Source organism: Cucumis sativus, chromosome 7 (genome assembly GCF_000004075.3).
Source record: "Cucumis sativus cultivar 9930 chromosome 7, Cucumber_9930_V3, whole genome shotgun sequence".
In the NCBI taxonomy this organism is placed as follows: Eukaryota; Viridiplantae; Streptophyta; class Magnoliopsida; order Cucurbitales; family Cucurbitaceae; genus Cucumis; species Cucumis sativus.
In genome coordinates this window covers 1,987,989-2,007,728 of record NC_026661.2, presented here as the reverse complement: position 1 = coordinate 2,007,728, position 19,740 = coordinate 1,987,989, and the positions used below count along the sequence as shown (strand labels likewise).

General features: G+C 33.6%; 3 protein-coding genes across 3 annotated transcripts; 1 reads left to right on the top strand and 2 right to left on the bottom strand.

Annotated features, from left to right (window-relative positions):
• The first annotated feature begins 5,767 nt into the window (after positions 1–5,767).
• On the top strand, positions 5,768–6,608 carry LOC105436067 (glutamic acid-rich protein). The gene has a single exon (XM_011660364.2). It carries the CDS (start codon positions 5,924–5,926, stop codon positions 6,452–6,454), a length of 531 nt encoding a protein of 176 aa, XP_011658666.2. The 5' UTR covers positions 5,768–5,923; the 3' UTR covers positions 6,455–6,608.
• A 4,789-nt stretch (positions 6,609–11,397) lies between these two features.
• LOC101211433 (putative protein FAR1-RELATED SEQUENCE 10) lies at positions 11,398–14,361 on the bottom strand. The gene is given in 6 exon segments (XM_011660363.2): positions 11,398–12,385; positions 12,490–12,777; positions 12,779–12,934; positions 13,012–13,054; positions 13,056–13,255; positions 13,258–14,361. Coding segments are annotated over 6 exon segments (2,094 nt in total). The 5' UTR covers positions 14,053–14,361; the 3' UTR covers positions 11,398–11,773.
• Positions 14,362–15,769: 1,408 nt separating this feature from the next.
• LOC101211679 (putative pentatricopeptide repeat-containing protein At5g09950) lies at positions 15,770–19,543 on the bottom strand. Its single transcript, XM_004144571.3, has one exon. The coding sequence runs from the start codon at positions 19,044–19,046 to the stop codon at positions 15,843–15,845; it is 3,204 nt and encodes a 1,067-aa protein (XP_004144619.1). The 5' UTR covers positions 19,047–19,543; the 3' UTR covers positions 15,770–15,842.
• Between the last annotated feature and the right edge of the window lie 197 nt (positions 19,544–19,740).

Sequence of the window (19,740 nt, the reverse complement as noted above, 5' to 3'; positions counted from 1 at the left end):
AAGCTAAGAGACACCAAAGAAGAAATATTTGCAAGAAAATACAGAAGATAAATTAACCCTACTCAAACACAAAGTCTCTAACTTAGACAACCTTGAAATTGCTGAAGGGATTTGTCCAAAAAAAACCCAGAATTACCAAGATCAAGCTGCCTCAAATCAGAAAGTTGCCCAACACCTGAAGAGATTTGAGAGAAATTGAAATTGTTGTGTGATAGAGCAAGTGTTTGAAGATGAACAAGTCTAAAGAGGCTGTTTTTAGAGTCAATGAAACCATGGAGACAGCCGCCGGCAAGGTTAATTCCAACAACATTTCCGGTCTGGTTGCTGCATTCGACACCGTTCCACGAGCAGCAGTCATCTGTTCCACCTTCATCCCCCAGGTAGCAACCATTGGAAGAGAGCCTGAGCAATCAGGGTCAGCAACAAAGCTGTTTTTGAACTGCAACAGGGCGGAACTATCTGAGCTTTGGCATGTAGCTGCTGAGATGCTGAGCAGCAGCGTGTTGAAGAGAAGATAAGGCATAGCAAGAAAACTAAACAGCAAAATGATGGCTTCATTTTCATGGTGATCAGTAATGGTAATTAATATCTCTTCTCTTTTGTGAGGAAGAGAAAGTTTTGAACTTTTTGGATTTAAAGAATGAAATATTCAAACTGTATTACTAATTGCTTTCAAAATTGAGTTCATTGAAGTATTTTGTTCAAAATTTCCAGCTTTTTACACTGGAGGTGGGGAAACACGAGCATATTGGTCAATTTCATGTTTCTTAACTAATGTTAGTCAATTTAAGGTCTAAAGAAAGTTTATCTTCTCAGAAAGTGACATGGTATCCAACCCATGGACAAACCTAGCTGTTAGATGATGGACGTTACTATGATTGAATCATAAATCCTGTATACTAAATATACATATAGTATTGTATTATGCAACTATTTCTACTGTTTGTGTTTTGTTTTGTTTTTCAAAATCCACTTAATTAAAAGCCCATATCAAGGGGTATTGAAAGATAAAAGTCATTATTAATAGATCAACCACACAGCGGGCTACACAATAAACAATTCTAATGTTTTGTAGAGCTCAAGGTAAAATAAAATGCAATATCGTTTGGCGCCAAAATAATGCAAATTTTTCTGTATGTCAAGGTAGAAGTGAAAATATGAAGAAAAAAAAATCCTAAACACGAGAAAGTTTGCATTTAGGCTCGGTAAATATAATTATTTTAATTTAATAAGGAAGGAAAACACCTAACTATTACTATTTTTCTTTTCAAAAAATGAAAAACTCCCAAGACTCGAGGCTTCACAAAAGGCACACCCCATAGGCATGCCTGGGGTGGGGCGCAAGACTTGCACCTTGAGCCAAGGTGTGAACCCAGTTCTAAGAACTAGAACAAAAAGATGAGACAATAACCAAACACCTTGCCAATTCACCACCTCCCTATATGTTATTGAATCATAAATTCTCTATGTATTAAATATACATATAGTGTGGTTGTATTATGCTACTATTTCTACATGTGTAATAAACCGAAGTTCCCTATGCTATTCTTTGTATTACATCAAGACTGCTATATCTTTATTTGTGTAAACAAAAAAAGAAAAGAAAAACAGAAAAAACAAAACAGTAAGATAAAGCAGCAGTGTTCTTCAATTATCTTGCCAATTCAGGGTCTCTCCTTCACCTTGAGTCCTCACAGTCTTTTAGCATTCAAAATTTGAAGGTCTTCGCAAACCAATCTTGCTTCCTTGTAAGCATGAAGTTCCCCTAATGGTTCCAACAAACATTCCACATCTATATCCAATCAACACTGTCCACCCAATGTGAAGATCATTATATCCTTCATCTTTACCCTCGTTAGAGCCTGTTGAAGGTGGCTTTAAATCCCCACATTTTTTTGACAATGGATCTCAACATAATCCCACGTTCCCGGCATAGGAGCTGTTGTCAACATTGTTAAATTGGTTCTCTTGCGGTATTGGACCCGATAGATTGTTGTAAGAAATGTTAAGTATTGCAAGGAAATTAAGTTGTGAGTGTTGTTGAGGAATTTATCGTGAGAGTTGGTTGTGTGAAAGGTCCAAAGATTCAAGTTGATGGGATGGGGCCAGTAAGTGCATTGTGGGAAAGGTTGAGAGATTGAAAGACCTTTTAGATTTCTAACAAGATTTGGTATTTCGCCTTCAGATTTATTGCTGGAGAGATCGATACTCGCAAAAACCTCTTGGATCCTTGAGTCTCCTATTACCTTTGATAGTTACTGTGGTGGAATAGAAAAATTCAAGAGCTCAAACATATTCGATTGATGGAAAGGTTACAAACGTGTTTCGATATGTTGATGCAATCGAGTCGGGAATCGTCATTCCTTTTGAATTAGTTATTTACTTCAAAAGGAGATTACCTGAAAAGTTATTGCAGGAGAAATCGACCATTCGCAACATGGGGAAGAACTCATTCATTATTGGTTTTAGGCTCTTCAATTTTTCCATGGAAGTAGTTCGACCGGAGTATTAGAAGTCTTAACATTGGAAGCGTTCCAATTCAAAAGGGAAAACAAACAGTAAACTGATTATCACTCAAGTAAATGATCTCTAAAATCTTGCAAATGGCCAATGATCTTCAAGAAACGTTGGAATCTAAATTAAATTGAACTTGGAAGATTGAACTTAGGAAGACTTACATTTTGGTTACCGACTTGATCGTCGAGAACTGTTAATTCATTGGCAGTTAGGTGAAGTTCAGTAAGGTTCCCAAGTTTCAAGAACATGCTTAATTCCACAGTCCCATTCAAGTGATTGTAATGAAGATAAAGATCCTTCCGATTGGTAAAGACTTTGAGATTGAACCTCTCAACTTGTTTCTTCCATACAGATGAAGATCAGTTAACTGTGCAGATTTTCCTATCCAAGATGGAATCTCCTGTTAATCCATTTTCACCCAAAAGTAGTTGTTCAATCTTAGTCAAGTTTCCAAGAGAAGGCATAAGAGTACCACTTAAACCAATCCTAGAAAGACCCAAAAAAACAAGCTTGTTCTGCTTACCAACCCAAGACAAAGTTGCATTACCAAACTCATTATAGCTAAGAAACAAACGATTCAACTCAGTTAAGCGTTCGAGTGATAAAGGAATTCGACCACTACCGTCGTTTAAATGAAGTTCCAACTCGTGTAGTCCAGTAATATTACCAAGTGAGTCAGGAACTATCCCAGAAAAACTACAATTTCCTAACTTCAAATAAGTCAAGGACTTGAGATTTTCAAAGGAAGAAGGTACTTCGCCATGAAATGAACTTTCTTCAAACCATGTCCTTCGAAGAGAACTATTAAAGTTAAACTCAGGGAAAGTACCAGAGAGATTTGGATTGTAAGGAAGAATAAGATGTTGCAAATTTGGTAAATGAAAGATTCTCTGAGGAAAATTCCCACTCAACTCACTCTCCTACTAAGAGACACCAAAGAAGACATATTTGCAAGATAATACAGAAGATAAATTAACCCTACTCAAACGCAAAGCCTCTAACTTAGACAACCTTGAAATTGCTAATGGGATTTGTCCAAAAAGCCTAGAATTGCCAAGATCAAGCAGCCTCAAATCAGAAAGTTATCCAATGCCTGAAGGGATTTGAGAGAGGTTGAAGCTGTTGTCAGAGAGATTAGTGTTTGAAGATGAACAAGTTCAAAGAGGTGTTGTTAGAGTCGATGGAACTATAATGACAGCCACCGGCAAGGTTAACTCCAACAACATTTCCAGTATGGTTACTATGTAAATATCACATCAAACACGTCCTTATCATCAAAGTTTAATATATGGAAATCAAATCAATGGGTGAGAAAATAACATCTGCGAGAGTTTGAAGCGACCCTCCTGAACTAACTACCTACTTTGATACCCTTTTAAATCACAGGATCCTATGCCGTTTCATGAACAGCAGTCATCTGTTTCATCTTCAACACCCCAAGAAGCAATCCTTGGAAGAGAGCCTGAGGAAAGATGGATCAGAAATGAAGGTTTTCTTGAACAGTAACAGAGCATATCTGTCTGAAGTTTGACATGTAGCTGCTGATGAAGAACAGCAAGAATACTAAAGTGAAAAATACTATCAGAATATACAATTTTGCTAGACAATTCAAATATACCCTTAACATTTAAGGGTATAAAAAAGGAAATAGTAACCAATCTATGAAAGTAGATTGATTACTATTTGAATGGAAAGAGAATAGTAGGTACCAAAATGTGAACACAAAAGGAGTTTTCTCGTTCACATTTGTAACACACGGTAGCTTTGCATATATTACTTCAAGACTTCAAGTCCACCCAAAGTTAATAAATAAAAAGTTAAAAATATATTGAATTCTTATAAAAAAAATAATAAACCATTGATTATTAACTTTGAAGTTTCAAAAATGCTCTAGTAATAATTTTAAAAAAAGTTTCGAAGATGAAAAAAAGGCAAAACCAAAAAGATTTATTTGAGTGACTTTTGGTTCATCTCAATCTTTGTCAATATTCTATATTTTTCTTTCCTAAATCATTTAGGAAAATATTGTGATTAAGCTTTAATCTATTTAATATAATTTTATTTAATTTATTCACTTTTTATCATCCAACCTTTTATTTATGCACATCATTAAGTTTAAAAAATAAATTCTTCAAAAATATCTAATCTTTTCGAGTGAACTTGTGGTCATGTTGATACATTTTAAAATAATTTGTAACATAAAAAAATATGAACATATACTTCACATAAGAACTTGTATTATCAATATCAACCTTATATATTTATAATTTATGAATGGATGACTTGAACTTATTGAAAATCAAATATTTGATTGATTATAATCTTAACCAACACTAATTTAATTCTAATAAGAATATTCATATCAATCTTTGATTTACTTTTAAAAACAATATATTCACATAACTATAGCCTTCAAATTCAAATCAATTTCCTGGAACTAACACTTCAATACATAATTTGAAAAAGTTCCAAGAAAAGCAGCCTTTTCTAGTCAAGTTTTGAAAATGAATTTTTGTAAAAATAAAAATGTTAGACAAATTATTTACGCTAAAAATAAAAAAAAATTTACAATTGACTTTTTATAAAATGTAAATATTTTTGTTAGAAAATGAAAATAGACGTTAATCTCAATTATTAGAATATATATCTTTAGTCTTCTAATTATTACCACCTAAGTTTGTTTTTTTATCCTTACCTTGATTGAAAAGGTTTAAAAAAATTATTAGATTCAAAATATTAGCGTATATAACTATATAAGAAAAGTTTATGAGTTTCAATGATTGTTTATCACAAAGATTAGTCGATAGAAAGCTATTAATTGATTTTGATATATTTACCATTTTTTAGAATGGTATTATAAACTTAATGCCTAAAATGATCGTAATTATGATTAGAAAGAAATTAGAAATTAAATACAACATATTCTAAAAATCTAGAAATTAGAAATGAAAAAAATGTACAATTTAACTTTCATACTTTTCAATCACAGAACAATTCCTTTTCATTTCGTACAAAAGAAAAAGAAAAGAAATTAAGAAGTCATCCATCAAAGTCTTCTTAATAAAAAAAATAAATAAATGTATTTAATAAAGAAAAAAAAAAGTTGATTGACTTATCACTCACTACCAAAATTACCCCTAAATCATTGAACACTACCCCACATGAGAAGGACAATATTGTAAATTGGATATTTAATATATGATCACAACCCCATTATAAATAGACCAAAAAGATGGCATTCTATAAAACACATCCAAAACCTACTCCCTCCAATCTCCTTCAAAACATAATCGAACTTCTTTCTTTTTTTTTTCAAACGAAGTTTCAATTTTTCACAATTCCTCAAAATCATCAAATCTTGATATAAATTTTCAGTTCAGTTCTTCAAAATTTGCCAATTTCCACAATGAAGTTAGTGATCTCAGCTTCTCTACTCTCAGCAATGGTGTTTTACTCTTCTCTACTCCCTTTTCTCCATTCTTTAAACCTTTACATCTCTTCAACTATCCACAAGAACTACATGTTCTTGCTCTGCAATGGCCTCCTTGTCTTCATCGTTCGAAATTCCGGTCTCATCGGCAACACCAGCGACGAACGGAGCAGCGGAAACGAAGCTTTAGGGGCTGCAACAATGGCTGATGGGAACAGAAAAATCGAGAGCAAAGTTGAGATTGAAGAAGAAAGGGGAAATGGGTTGGTTGTAAATGAAGACAAAATTGAAAATTTGATCACAGATAATGAAGTTGAAGAAGAAAGATTCATGTCTTATGAAGAAGAAGAAGAAGAGGAAATTGATGAAGAAGAAGAAGAAGAGGAAATTGATGAAGAAGAAGAAGAAGAGGAAATTGATGAGGAATTGAATAAGAAGTGTGAAGAATTTATTAGAAAAATGAAGGCAGGAATTAAATTTGAATCACAGCAATTGTTTATATTGTAACTTAGAATTTATAAATGATAAAAAAAAAAAATCTAACTTTGTAATTCTCTTTTACTCTGTTTTCCACTCTCTCTTCTGTTGGATATAGAAGTAATTTTTCTTTAATCCTTCATTTTGGCATTGAGATATATTAATAAAACACAAATTTTTATCATCATTTTGTCTTTCAACTTTAAAGATATGTTGTATGAAAGTGTGGATTATCTTTTTGAAAATGTAAAAAATGAAACCAAATATATATGGGATTACACAAAATACCCATATTTGTAATTTATAATTAATTAACTAATTAAAGTTATTCTTCTCTAAAAAAAAAGATGAAGATAAGGACATGAAGAAAGTATAATAAAATGAATCCTAACATTTAATTTCATATAGCCTTTTTTTTAAAAAAATAATAAAAAGTGATTTGTTTGTTTCTAAACCTTCAACTTCCTCAACAAGTCCATGAGACAACCAACATCCACAAAACAATATATTTAGAGATAAGTTTGATACAAAAAGCAAAAGTTCAATGAGTCAATGCCCTAACCAAAAGTTGATTAAATATCCTTTTTTCTTAGAAAAGAGAAGAAAAGTAAAAAATAGAAATGGGTTCAATTGTGTTAGGAGTAGATATGGTGAGAGCATCTTTTGGGTTTGGGGTTTGGGGTTTGGGGTTTGGTGTTTGGTGTTTTGGTCCCCTATCTTTCTACTTATTTTGTTTTTGTGTGTCTTTGTGTATTATCTGTCATTGTTTCTGTCTTAATCTGTCTCTTCCCACTTCACAAGAACCTTCCTTTATGACCTTCACTTCACCCCAATTCTTACGTCTTTTCTCTTTCTCTAAATTCCTAAGTATTCGACTATTCTTTTTGCCCAAAAACATTGACCCTATTCCCTAACTTTTTCACATATAAAAGTTATACTATGTCGACTTATCGTGTTCTTGTCGTATCAAACTGTCACTGTAGATGAACCAAGACGTGTTTTTCTTTCTACTATGTTTCATCAAAGGACACTTGTAAAAATAGCAAAGTAAGTTATAATAATTAAGTCCATAGCACACACATTTTATTATTTGCGAAAATAACAAAAACAAAGTTCAGCCCACATATTAGAGATAAAATGTCACAAATGCCCTCGTTACTAATATACGTTCATATTTCTTGATACATTTGATTGATACACTTGATGTACATAATATCTTTGGATACACACCGAAAACATTACTAATATATGTTTGATACACTTGATATACTGCAGATACATTTAGTACTATTCACTTATACAATTGATTGATTAAATGCATTTGATATGCTTGAAGTCTTACTTATACAATTGATACATTATTGATATACACTTATAAACTTGATTCATATACTTGATAATGATTCACTTTACTGATATGTTTTTAACAATATATTGTTGATATACTTGATAATGATACACTGAGTTACATTATTCATATACTTAATAATACTCTAATTAATTGCATAAAACTTGAAAAAATGAAAATCACGTAATAAATATATTAACTAACTAATACATATAATATAAGTATATCACAATACTAATACTGATATACGAAACTGAGACAGTAAAACCAAAAATTTAATGTAAAAAAAAAATCATTTGGAATCAAATTCAACTCAAAATATTCATCGAAGAAAGTAAAAAAAAAAATCACAAATGAAATTAAATTACTCCAATCAACAACCATTATATTATATTTCATATTGCAATTATTATACTATTGATATTTTAAAATTAAGATAGAAAGATTAAATAATTTTTATAGTATAAGAATAAACAAATAATTAAGGCCTTAAAAAGTGGAAGAATAAATAAATAATAAGTTAAATTTAGGAATAATAACAAATTTAAGATGGAGAAGTGAAAATTTTGCTATATTTGCAAAATTCTAAAACAATGTACTAAAATTGCTATATAATATTATTAAAATGCTACCCTATGCAATTTCCCTTTCATCAATGATTATTTAACTAGAACATTGTTAGAAATAGCCCATGTGAGGTTTCACCATAAAATACTTGCTTTTTGAAAAGCTTTTTAAATACTTTTTTCTCATCCGATTTCTCAGTCCATCTCGGACGAGATTGATACTTAGTTTTAGTTTTTAAAAAAATTATTTTTGTAACGTATTGATTATTTTGGGTTTTCTCGGTACATCTTGACATATTACCACCGCTATTTGTTAAATTTTTTTATGTAATCTTTGGAATCTTATGCTAAATTATCTATCTTCAAAATTTCTTCAACTTTCGTTATTTTACTAGATATTATAATGTAATTTTTTAAAATCTTTAGCAAATTTCTGTTTTAAAAAAATTATGTGAATTTCTAAAATTTAAATGGGGTTTTCAATTATGATGATAGATTTTCTAAATTGATTCAACATTTTTAAATTTTGAGAAAGATCAAATCTTGCAAAAAAAAAAAAAAAATTGGATAAGATTTGGAATATATATAGCATCTTGATATTAATTTTGTCCGAGATTTCACTGGAAAAAGCCCAAACATATAGAATCTCTGTGTTATTTTGTCTAAGATTAACACCAAGGTCAAATTAGATAATTTACCCGATGAAGAGTTGTGACAGTGGTGGAGAGAATTTGCTAAAGCTCGTTAAATAGAAAGACAAATGTTGAAAGATTAACGTCGAGAGAATGTGGTAACTTGGAGCCATTTGCTGTAGTGGTAGTTTGGTTTTGTAAAAGAATTGTAAGAGTTTCGATATATATTTAATAGAGAGTCAAATTTTAACCAGATTTAAAAGATTAGTTAAAATTTGCTATATGATTTGAAATAATTATTTAAGTTTTTTAGAAAATATGGAATCATGAGGTTATACTGACTTAGATTTCAAACAATGAAATAGTTAAATTTTTAAGTAAGTCTCGATATCGATCTCAAACGAGATGTACTGAGAACAACTATTGTAAAATTATTGTTACTATTATGGTGTCAAATGAAATTTCTTTTCACAAATTCATCGGTGGTGTAGTATAATGAGTAAACAACATGTACACATGTTTGATAACTATTTAATTTATAATTTTACATTTATGAAAACTAAACATATAAGTATCATTTCCATCTAAATTTCTTGTTTAAATATGTAAATTTTCCACCCATGTTTCGAGAACCTAAGTTAAAGTTTTGAAAACTAAGAAAATGTGTAAAACACACTAAGAAATTGATAGAAAAAAAGTTCTAAATTTTGAAAACCAAACGTGAAGTATGCTTTAAAAAGATGAAATTCATGGTACATAATACAATTTTGGAATGATCCTAAAATAATTAAAATAACCTAAAAATCAATTATAATGGTATGGAAATTGGGTTTAAAATTGTAAAATAACTAAAGTATTGTACTATTGATTTTGAATGATTAAAGGTATATTTTATAATATAATTTTAAACCCGACAAAAAATGTCGTAATTTTAACTATTTCAACATCAGTATGAAAGAGTTGTTCGAGTTTTAAGAGAAAAATGAGAAGAGAAAGAAAGGACGAGTAAGTGAGAAAGTTTAGATGAAATGGGAGGCAGGTAGGGACAACCTCAAACCATTTTGTTGGGGAAGTGAGCATGTCTTGAGGGCATAATGAGTTGGCACAATACCTATCCTCCTTTTCTTGAACATGGGTGTGAAAGAAAACTATAAGTTATGATAATTTTGATTCTCATTCATATCTATCTATTTTTGCTGATATCATTCATATCAGACCATCCTCTCAGATTGTAATATTTTATTAGTATTTAACCTATAATGACCTAATTGATCGATTCAAGATATTCATCTTTTGAATGTGTGAACTTTATCACTATTTTCTTAAAGAAAAGTTGGTAAAGTAAACATTGCGTAGTGACGTAGTTTCTAAATCATCAATAAATTACAATGATTGTTAGAACTATAGATAACCACAATGGTAATATGTTGTTCAGTTTGGGTATAAACCCTCGTGGCGTTGTTTTTTGTTTCACCCCAAAAGGTGTCATCATACTATTCAAGATAGTTGTCCTTTTTTATAAACTCATGATCATTGATTGCATTTCCAACAATGATTGAATTTATTTAGTTTTTTAAAGTGTGATAAAGTAAGCATAGCTCAACTGACATATGAATGTGATTGTAATCAAAAGGTCGGTGGTTTAAATCTCATTGTTCTATTGTACTAAAAGAAAAAATTAGAAGTTTGAAATGATGAGATGACATGTCTACTAAACAACCATTATAAAGAATTAATAGAAGGACAAAATATAATGAGACCAACTATAAGTATATACAGATTTTTCCTCTCAATCATTCTCAAACCTAAGAAAATTAAAATAAGAAATGGAATCAAATCAAAATTCCCTAATTGATCTGATTATCTTCCCATCACACCAAACATCTTTTGCTTTTTAAGAACAAAACAAACACCTTATTATGAGAGAATCTGACAAAATAATATTACGCATTTGCCCGCATGCTTAACAACCATACTATTTTCTCCACTCCATTGCATCTCCTCACGTACTTACATCAGTGGAAGAGTCACAATTTACTTGAAAAAAAAAAGAATGATTTGAGAACATGGGGCAACAAAGAAACCATGCTTCCACAATGAAATGTTTCTTAGGAACCAAACAAACCCAAATACCTGCTTTGTGAATGTGGAGGGGTACTGAGTTTCAGCAGCATTTGATCCACTTCCTCCAATGGACCCTACAAAAACTCATGAGGTCTTCAGAGTTGCTGACAGACAACAGACAGAAAGAATAAGAATGTTTCCCAATAAATCTATAAAGGAATGTTTTTCAAAAGACAAATGGAGTGATTATGAATTGTGATGGGAACTTTCCATCCCAATCAGTGTCTACAACTCCTCTCTGCCACAGTTTATCTGATCATTCATATTGAGAAACTAAATCAGCATCCAAATTGCAAATCAAAGTAGAATGATGAATCAACAGATATGGGTATTATTCATAAGTAGTTTTTCAAAGGAAACTGAAACTAGAAGCAATTTGTTGATGGATAAAACAGGAAAGACAATTTTCCAGCTCACTCTTTACAATATTTCTCCCATTTTTACAAGAAAAGAAGAAAAAAAAGTAAGATTTCCTTTTTGCGTTTTTGATACAGTCATTGTAAAGAATACAACTCGTATAAAGTAATGGATGCTTCAGCGATTTTCATAATGAATCCCAGTTTCTATTATAGGTGAAGTTGAAATGGGAAAATTAATTAGTTCACTGAATTCTGTACTCAATTTCCTTGCTGGAGATCTTTGAAGTTCTTGAAATGGAAAACTTAGATAGAAATAATATCTATGGATCGTTAACCTTGTTTCCGGTCATTGTGTTCAATGAGAACTCGTCAACCACTGGCATGGATCTGACATGTTCAAGGAGACCTGAGAGTTCTCTATGAACATAATTAAAACGCTCATGGGACATCAAGGACTCTGTCAACAGAGTTGCAGCAGGAGAATGAAAAGCTTGGGCGCAAGCTTCGCTTCTGCCTTGAGAATGTGCATTGTCTACAATACCTAAAGAGTTCTGTAGTCGCCAACGAAGTAAAAGGCATTTATCTGGGAGTTTAAAGTAGTTCTTCAAAACAAGTGCTCGAATTGAATGCCAGCACAATATTCCTAAGTGTTCAAACTCTTTACAGGAACAGTGGACTTACTTGTCATCTTCTTGTGTCCAACTAACAAGACGCTCAACATCCATTTTCTTATAATGTTGCAAAAGGTATGAACCATTTCCCATTTCTGTAGCAACATATTGCATGGATAACACAATTTCATTTTGCAACACACTGAAGGCATAAGGTGTGAGAATACTCTGTGCATGCTGTTCGATAGGCATGCACGTCTTAATGTGTAAATACTGCATACCTTCTTTGGCTTGAATTCCGGAGTTTGCAGCATTACTGACCTACACGAAACAAAACCAACATACTGAAAATTTTAGTTTGATATCATATTCATAACCAGCATAAGTCTACTACTACAGCAAAGAAGAACAAAAAGTAGCACTACCTGTTCAAAGAATATTTTCAAACATGTCTGTGCACTCAAGATTATTTTCAAGAACACTTCTAAGGATTTAAAGAAATCAACTGTCAGTGTACGAGCCAGAAAGGAACTTCTAATAAAGGAAAACGGCCATGATGCCCGATCCAAATATAGTAAAGCTATATGCTTATCAGAAGCAAGACCAAATTGTGCAACCATAGGACCCCATTGATGCTCAAAATCAGCTATATTCTCCAGATGCCACAACAAATCAAACTGAACTTTAAAGTTTCTATATTGCAACCCCAAGGGGCAACGAGAACCAACTTGATAGTTTAGATAGAATATGCCATATACACACAACATGTTTTGTATTTGGAAGTTCTATTGATATGGCATCCGTGAGCCCTGAATCTAAGTCAGTTAGAATTGTCTGTGGATGCTTTCCTCTCATGAATTGTACAAATTTCTGTTAAAAATAAGAAAACTGTGAAAAGACACATGAAGGTAGGTGCACACTGATGACAAGAAATTGCGTCCACGAACCGGTACAGCCCAAGAAAATGAGTGTGGGTTGTCTTCATGCAGCGGGCGCAGCTTGTATAATTGCCTTTCCGAGATTGTTCGTGCCAAACCAAACTCCAAGGAGTAACCCAAAGGTAATGGAATGATAACTAATTTCAAAAGAAACTACATCACCAAACACAGAATAAGCACGAATAGGATCACCATATGCCCATGATATATTTTCAACCTCACCATTTTCATCTCTAGTATAATAAAAAAAATTCCTGAATCCCTCTCGGCCATACCCTTGCATATCTCGAGAAGTTCCAGCAGTTGATTCTCTCTTTTCTCATTCAGCAAAGCATCATTCTCATCAACAGTTTTCTTAGAAGTCCTAACAAAGTTCCTAACATCCTTCTCTATAAAAGGCAACTGTCCAGGTTGCACACCCTTTTCTAACTCCAACACCTTCAGAATCCTATTCACGGGAAATCCAGCTTTGGAGAGTATTAGAATACGTTCCTGATCAGCCTTCTGTATTTTCCGATATGCTGGAAGCAAACGCACCAGGTCATCTTCCAACAATTCATGATTATGAACATTACTAAACTGTGACACATACCATTGACTAACACCATCTACAATTTCCTTGGTCAAATACAATTTAGCATCACATCCACATCTAACAGATTTCCGCTCCCGAGGGTGTTCTACATTGACCTTCTTCCTTGGTTGATTATATCCAGACCGATAACAAACAATATCTCGTCTATAAACCCCTATACTTTGGCTTTTTGTTGAACGGTCTTTCCGAATTGAGAACCCATCCTTTCGAGCAAAGTTGCTGTAGTACTCAAAGGCATCATCATCACTTTTGAATATTTGACCAACATAGGGAGTGAAGACAGAATCTAATGACAATTGAGATGGCACTGTCTCACTCTTCACCACCTCCGCATTTATGGAAGCCTGATCTTCACCTTCGCAGCTAATATAACAATTCCAATCTCCACATGGGCACTGCTGCCGTCGAATCCAAATGTTAGCCAGTAGCTTCATTGCCATTTGTGGAGAAAACATAATCTTCACGCTCTGCTTTCATGCTGGTAATATGAAAAAGGAAAGATCCCACTAAACGGAAGCAAGGGTAAAACTCCAAAAAATGCAGCTAACAAGCCATTCAGAACGTGATTGTGCAAATTTCCTCAATCATCAGGTAAAATTTTGAATACACGAATGAAAATCAAACTAATGGAAGCAAAATTTGAAGAATCAAGAATCAATAAATTCAAGAAAAGAGAATTCGGAGCAGAAAGATGAGGGAAAAAAAAAAGTGATCAAACAAGAAATTTTAGCCGGGAAAAGAAAATGCGATGAACAAGAAACTGAAATTAAAATTAACCTTTACAATTTTTGAGCGATCACATCCTCCATTATTGCTTGAAGGTTTGGTTTGAACAAAAATGTATTTTCATATTCGTGTTGATTTATTCAATTATGAAATGTTTGATTAATGACATAAAATTATGTAAATAAATTACTCAATTAAATCATGTTAAGATGTCTTCCTAATCCTAATCCTACAAAATGAGGTTCAATTAATATAACGTATCGCACAATATAATATATAGTGAAAGGCTCAAAGCTACCTTTTGAACTCAATTAGCTAACAAGTTCTTAGAGGCTAAATGAAAATTAGACTTGTATCTTTATGTTTAGTGTATTTGGTCTCTTAATTAAAAAAAATTATCCAATAAGTCGGGTAAGTTTTTAATTTTGTTTTTAATAGATCTGTGAATTTTTTTTTTCTCTTTAATACAATTAAGCAAAAGTGCTTAATGTTTACTTTTGTGTCCAATCCATTATTTACACATTAAATAACTTAAAACATATTAGACACAAAACTTGCATTAAACATAAAATTTGATTTAAATCCCTTAAATTAAGGGTAATTATTTGAAGCCACGTGAATATTTCAAATACCTGTAAAAATTGCATAATGTCGCTCCCCATTAGTAGTAAAACTTAATAAACTACTATTAGTGTCTATTAGTGATAGATAATAGTAGACTATCAAAGTTTGTATGTGATAGATAGTGATAATTAAATATGTTAAATATCTATTAAACACAAGTTTGAAAGTTAGTGGCCTATAAGATACTTTTTAAAATTCGAGATCAAATAGAAAAAACTCAAAATTTTGAAAGTTTAAGGACTAAACTTTTAGTTAACGTAAAAAAAGTCTAAAACAAACAGTTGATCTATATTGTCATGTCGATTAATGGGTCTCGACATAGTGTTGCATCCACATCTACATGGGATGTTGAAACCTTGAAAATATTTACCCATTTTTCATATTTCTTTATGTGGGAGTGAATAACTTCTAATATGAATAAAGATTAGTCCCCCAGATCATTTGGACCTTCGAAATCTTCTTTGAACTATATACAAGGAGTATTTTATTCCACGCAATATTCTTTGCGTCTTCCTATGCTTTGTTTTTGGACCTTTATAAATTGTGTTGCGACTGAGGCCGCATAAGAAAGAGATATTGTGCGGACCTTTCTAAATTGTGTTGCGACTGAGGCCGCATAAGAAAGAGATATTGTGCGGACCTTTCTAAATTGTGTTGCGACTGAGGCCGCATAAGAAAGAGATATTGTGCATTTGTCTTGAAGTTGAATTCATATTCGTTACAACGATTCTAAAAAACAAGGGACTAGATGACTTTATCAAGTTTAACTTCTGACCGAAGAAAAAATGGTGATGGATTAAAGAAAAATGAAAGAAAGAGAACTAATTTGTGTGGGCAATAATATTAATAACACATTTTGAATATCAATAAATATCTTCAAAAGAAAGAATCTGTTCTACCAAAAATCTCCACATGAACATTTGCCATTTTCAAAGTGGTGAAATCTATTTGAATCTCTCAAAACTATTTGCCTTTCAACGATCTGTGAAATATATTTGAAAGCAGAGTGGCAATCCCCACAAACTCTAAGGTTCTTCAATATTCTAATCGGCATTTTTGATGGACGAGTAAGAACAAAAGCAACGGCAATTTTCTCACTATGATAGCTCAATAACTCCTCCTTACTCTCCCCTTCAAGGTCGTAGAGTGCGAATCTCGTCTCTGGTATGTACCCTGCTAGCCTCATTTTCCCATTTAGTTCCTTCAGTTTTTCATATATTAAGTCCTTTTCGGGATGTGATTTGTCTCCTGCAACAAACACATGAACACCATCCTTCATTGTCACCCAACTGCATCCAGCTTCCTTCTTCACGAATGCTTTCCTCATTGCCACCCTCGTTTTCGCTACGTCATCCCACTTTCCGCCAGAAGCATACATATTTGAGAGAAGAATGTAGTTCACTGCATTTGTTGGTTCCATTTCCAGCAGCATTTCAGCTGCTCTCCTCCCAAGTGCTGTGTTTCGACCGTTGGCTCTGCAACAGGCCCCTAAAACAGTCCTCCATATAAGAACATTAGGCTTTACTGGCATCTGATTGAGAAAATCCTCCATTTTGTTTAGCTCCCCGACACGACCAAGAAGATCTACCATACATGAAAAGTGTTCCATGCGAGGAGCTAATCCGTATATTTCACTCATTGAATCAAAATGACTGAACCCTTCATTGACTAAACCTGCGTGACTACATGCTGACAGAACTCCAACAAAAGTTACATGATCTGGTAGTGGACCTTGTAACTTCATTTGGGCGAAAAGATCCAAAGACTTTGTTCCGTGTCCATGGCGCGCATACCCTGAAATCATGGAGTTCCAAGAATACAAGTTTCTGGCTGGCATCATTTCAAAGAATCTTGAAGCATAGTCTATCCTTCCACATTTGGCATACATGTCCACAAGTGCGCTCCCAATAACAATATCAGATTCCAAACAAGCTCTTACACTGCATCCATGAACTTCCATGCCACGCTCTAATGTTGCGACGGTTGCACAAGCACTAAGCACAGTTGCAAAGGTGAAACCATCCAATCTCTGGCCTTTTTGCATCATAAACCAGACCATGTCCATGGCCTTGGGCAAGAGCTCGTTATGTATATAACCCGAAATCATAGAATTCCAACTCACTTCGTCTTGTCTATCAGACATTCTCGAAAAGATATTCTCACAGTAACCCATATCTCCACACTTCCCATAGCAAGCCAAAAGTGCATTCTCTATAGCAGTGTCAGCTGCAACATTACGCTTTAAGACTAAAGCATGAATTTGCTTGCCTAGTTCATGAAGTGAAAGAGAAGACACTGCTGCAAGTATGGTAATGAAGGTCACTCTATTAGGATCCCAACCAGCACGCATCATAACAAGGAAACTTTCCACAGCTTCAAGCATTGATGGTTCTGAATCTGCTAGAGCGCCAATCAAAGAGTTCCATGAAACATGATCGTAATCGAGCATCAAAGAAAAAGCTTTCTGGCATTCCTTTACATACCCACACTCACCATACAATGCTAAAAGAGCATTTGAAACAGAAACATCCAAATCAAGCCCCAGTTTAAGTCCTTCACAATGTAATTGTTCTCCAACAGAGATCCACCCTAAGCTTGCACAGGAACTTAAAGCACTAATCATTGTGAAATTTGAAGGATATAATTCTGTTCTTCTCATTTCTTGAAAAGTTTTAACCGCTTCTAAAAACTGTTTATTTTGGTCAAGACCGGTGATCATGGAGTTCCATGTAACTGAATCCTTATTATCCATGAGCCTAAAAACCACACAAGCATCATTGATTGCTCCACATTTAGCATACATATTTATAAGACCATTCCCTATTGCAATCTGGGCGTTGAGTAAGCCTGATCGGATGAGGAACGCATGAACCTCACTACCTTTCCGTTTTCCATTTTCCAGAACATGGAACTCGGGAAAAGCAGTCAAAATGATCATATAAGAATTAGGGTTTAGTTCAACAGAATCCTTCATTTCCATGAAAAGTTCAACTGCCTCTTCCCCTCTTTTCTGTCTTACCAGTCCAATTATCAAACCGTTCAAGGATACTACATTTCTATAACTCATCTTCTGAAAAATATTTTTGGCATAACCAATTGACCCAGCCTTTGCAAAACCACTAACTAAAGCACTACCTACATACAAATCATGCAAGAAACCAGATTTTTCCACCCTGGTCAGCAGCTGTTCAAGCAAAACCAATCCAGAATTAGCCAAAGAACAAGTAGCAGATATTAAACTACCAAATGTATACTCGTTGGGTTTGAGACCATCTCCCATGACTTCCTTCTGCATGGTTGAAAAGATATCAAATGCAGAGACTGCATCTCCCCTTTGGCAATAAACAGAAATCATAGAGTTCAAAGATACCAAATTTCGGGGCCAAATGCTGTCGAAAGCACGACGTGCATAATCAACCATGCCCAGAGCATTTCCATACATTGATATCAGAACATTACTTGCCGTAACATCATTAACATACTGAGTTTTCGACATCAACCCATGAATTTGCATCCCAAATTTCAAACCATACTCACCACACTCTTGGCAAGCACGAATGACGCTGCCAAAAGCATAATGATTAGGCATAAAACCATCAGACACCATTTTCCGAAATAGCTCACAAGCCTCATTTGGCATCCGGTTACGAGTATAGCCTGATATCAAGCAAGACCAAGAAACCAAGTTCCTAAGGGGCATTTCGTCGAACACCTTCCGGCCAGAACCCAAATCACCAACTCTAGCATAAATATTAATAAGGGTATTACACAAAAACAGATCATTAACGAACCCATTTTTGAAAAGCTGCAAATGAAGCTCTTCCGCATCTTTTGAGCCGCAAGAATACCGGTAACGCTGAGCGAGAGACTCAATCTTTTCATCATGTTGTACAGGATTGTGATGAAGTTGAGATGACTTGTACAAATCAACTAAGACTTGCAATGGTATTGAAGATGGAGGAAGAGGGTTGGTAAAGGGGTTGAAAAGAAGAGGGTAATGGTGAGAATGTGGAATTGAAGAAGCAGAGCGTGGAAAGGTGAAAACAGAGCTATGGCTGTAAGCAGCTAGTCTTCTGGTATGAAAGAACCAGCGGGACATATTAGTAGGATTATGAAAGAAAAGCAGTAAATCCAAGGTTCCATGGTTTGATCACCGATACATGGGAGCCCCCTGCTCTATCACATTTGAATATTTGACCAACATAAGTGTTGAACAGATTCTGATTCAACAAACGGAACGGCAAAAACAAATATGAACATCCAGAGAATCAAACCAAACCCAGTTGATAGAAGATATTAAAATGCAAAGAAATTGCAGTAAAATCGCCAAACTGAGCTTGCTTTCAACAGCACCTGTTCGTCGAAATGCAACAAGGAAAATAATTTGTCCCTTTTAAATACTTCTTATATTTGGTACGATTCTTTTTAAACGATTCTCGAGTTGCACCAAAACCAAATCTTTTGCACTTTAAATATTTTTAAAAAATAGTCGAATTGTTTTCATTTCGTTACTGTGTCCCTTTTACTTAATATTTTTCCGACCCAAGATCACGGAATGAACATATTTGTAAAATTAAAAACTTCTAGGGATTGTTTGAAACCTAAATGGTGATTATGACTCCCAGCATCTATGGGTTGTTGGACTGTAGGAGGGTGCAAGAAAATTGGATTCGTGGAGTATTAAAACAGTTGAAAGCTTCTAGTGATATGAATAAGTTTGGTATTAATCGAATTTAAAATGCACAGTTCAAACATGAAATTTAGATTTAGTTCTTAGATATTATGTGGTATTG

Excerpts from the sequence above, each read along its gene's own strand:
- LOC105436067 (XM_011660364.2), top strand. The coding sequence starts at position 5,924 with ATGAAGTTAGTGATCTCAGCTTCTCTACTCTCAGCAATGGTGTTTTAC.
- LOC101211679 (XM_004144571.3), bottom strand. The coding sequence starts at position 19,046 with ATGTCCCGCTGGTTCTTTCATACCAGAAGACTAGCTGCTTACAGCCAT.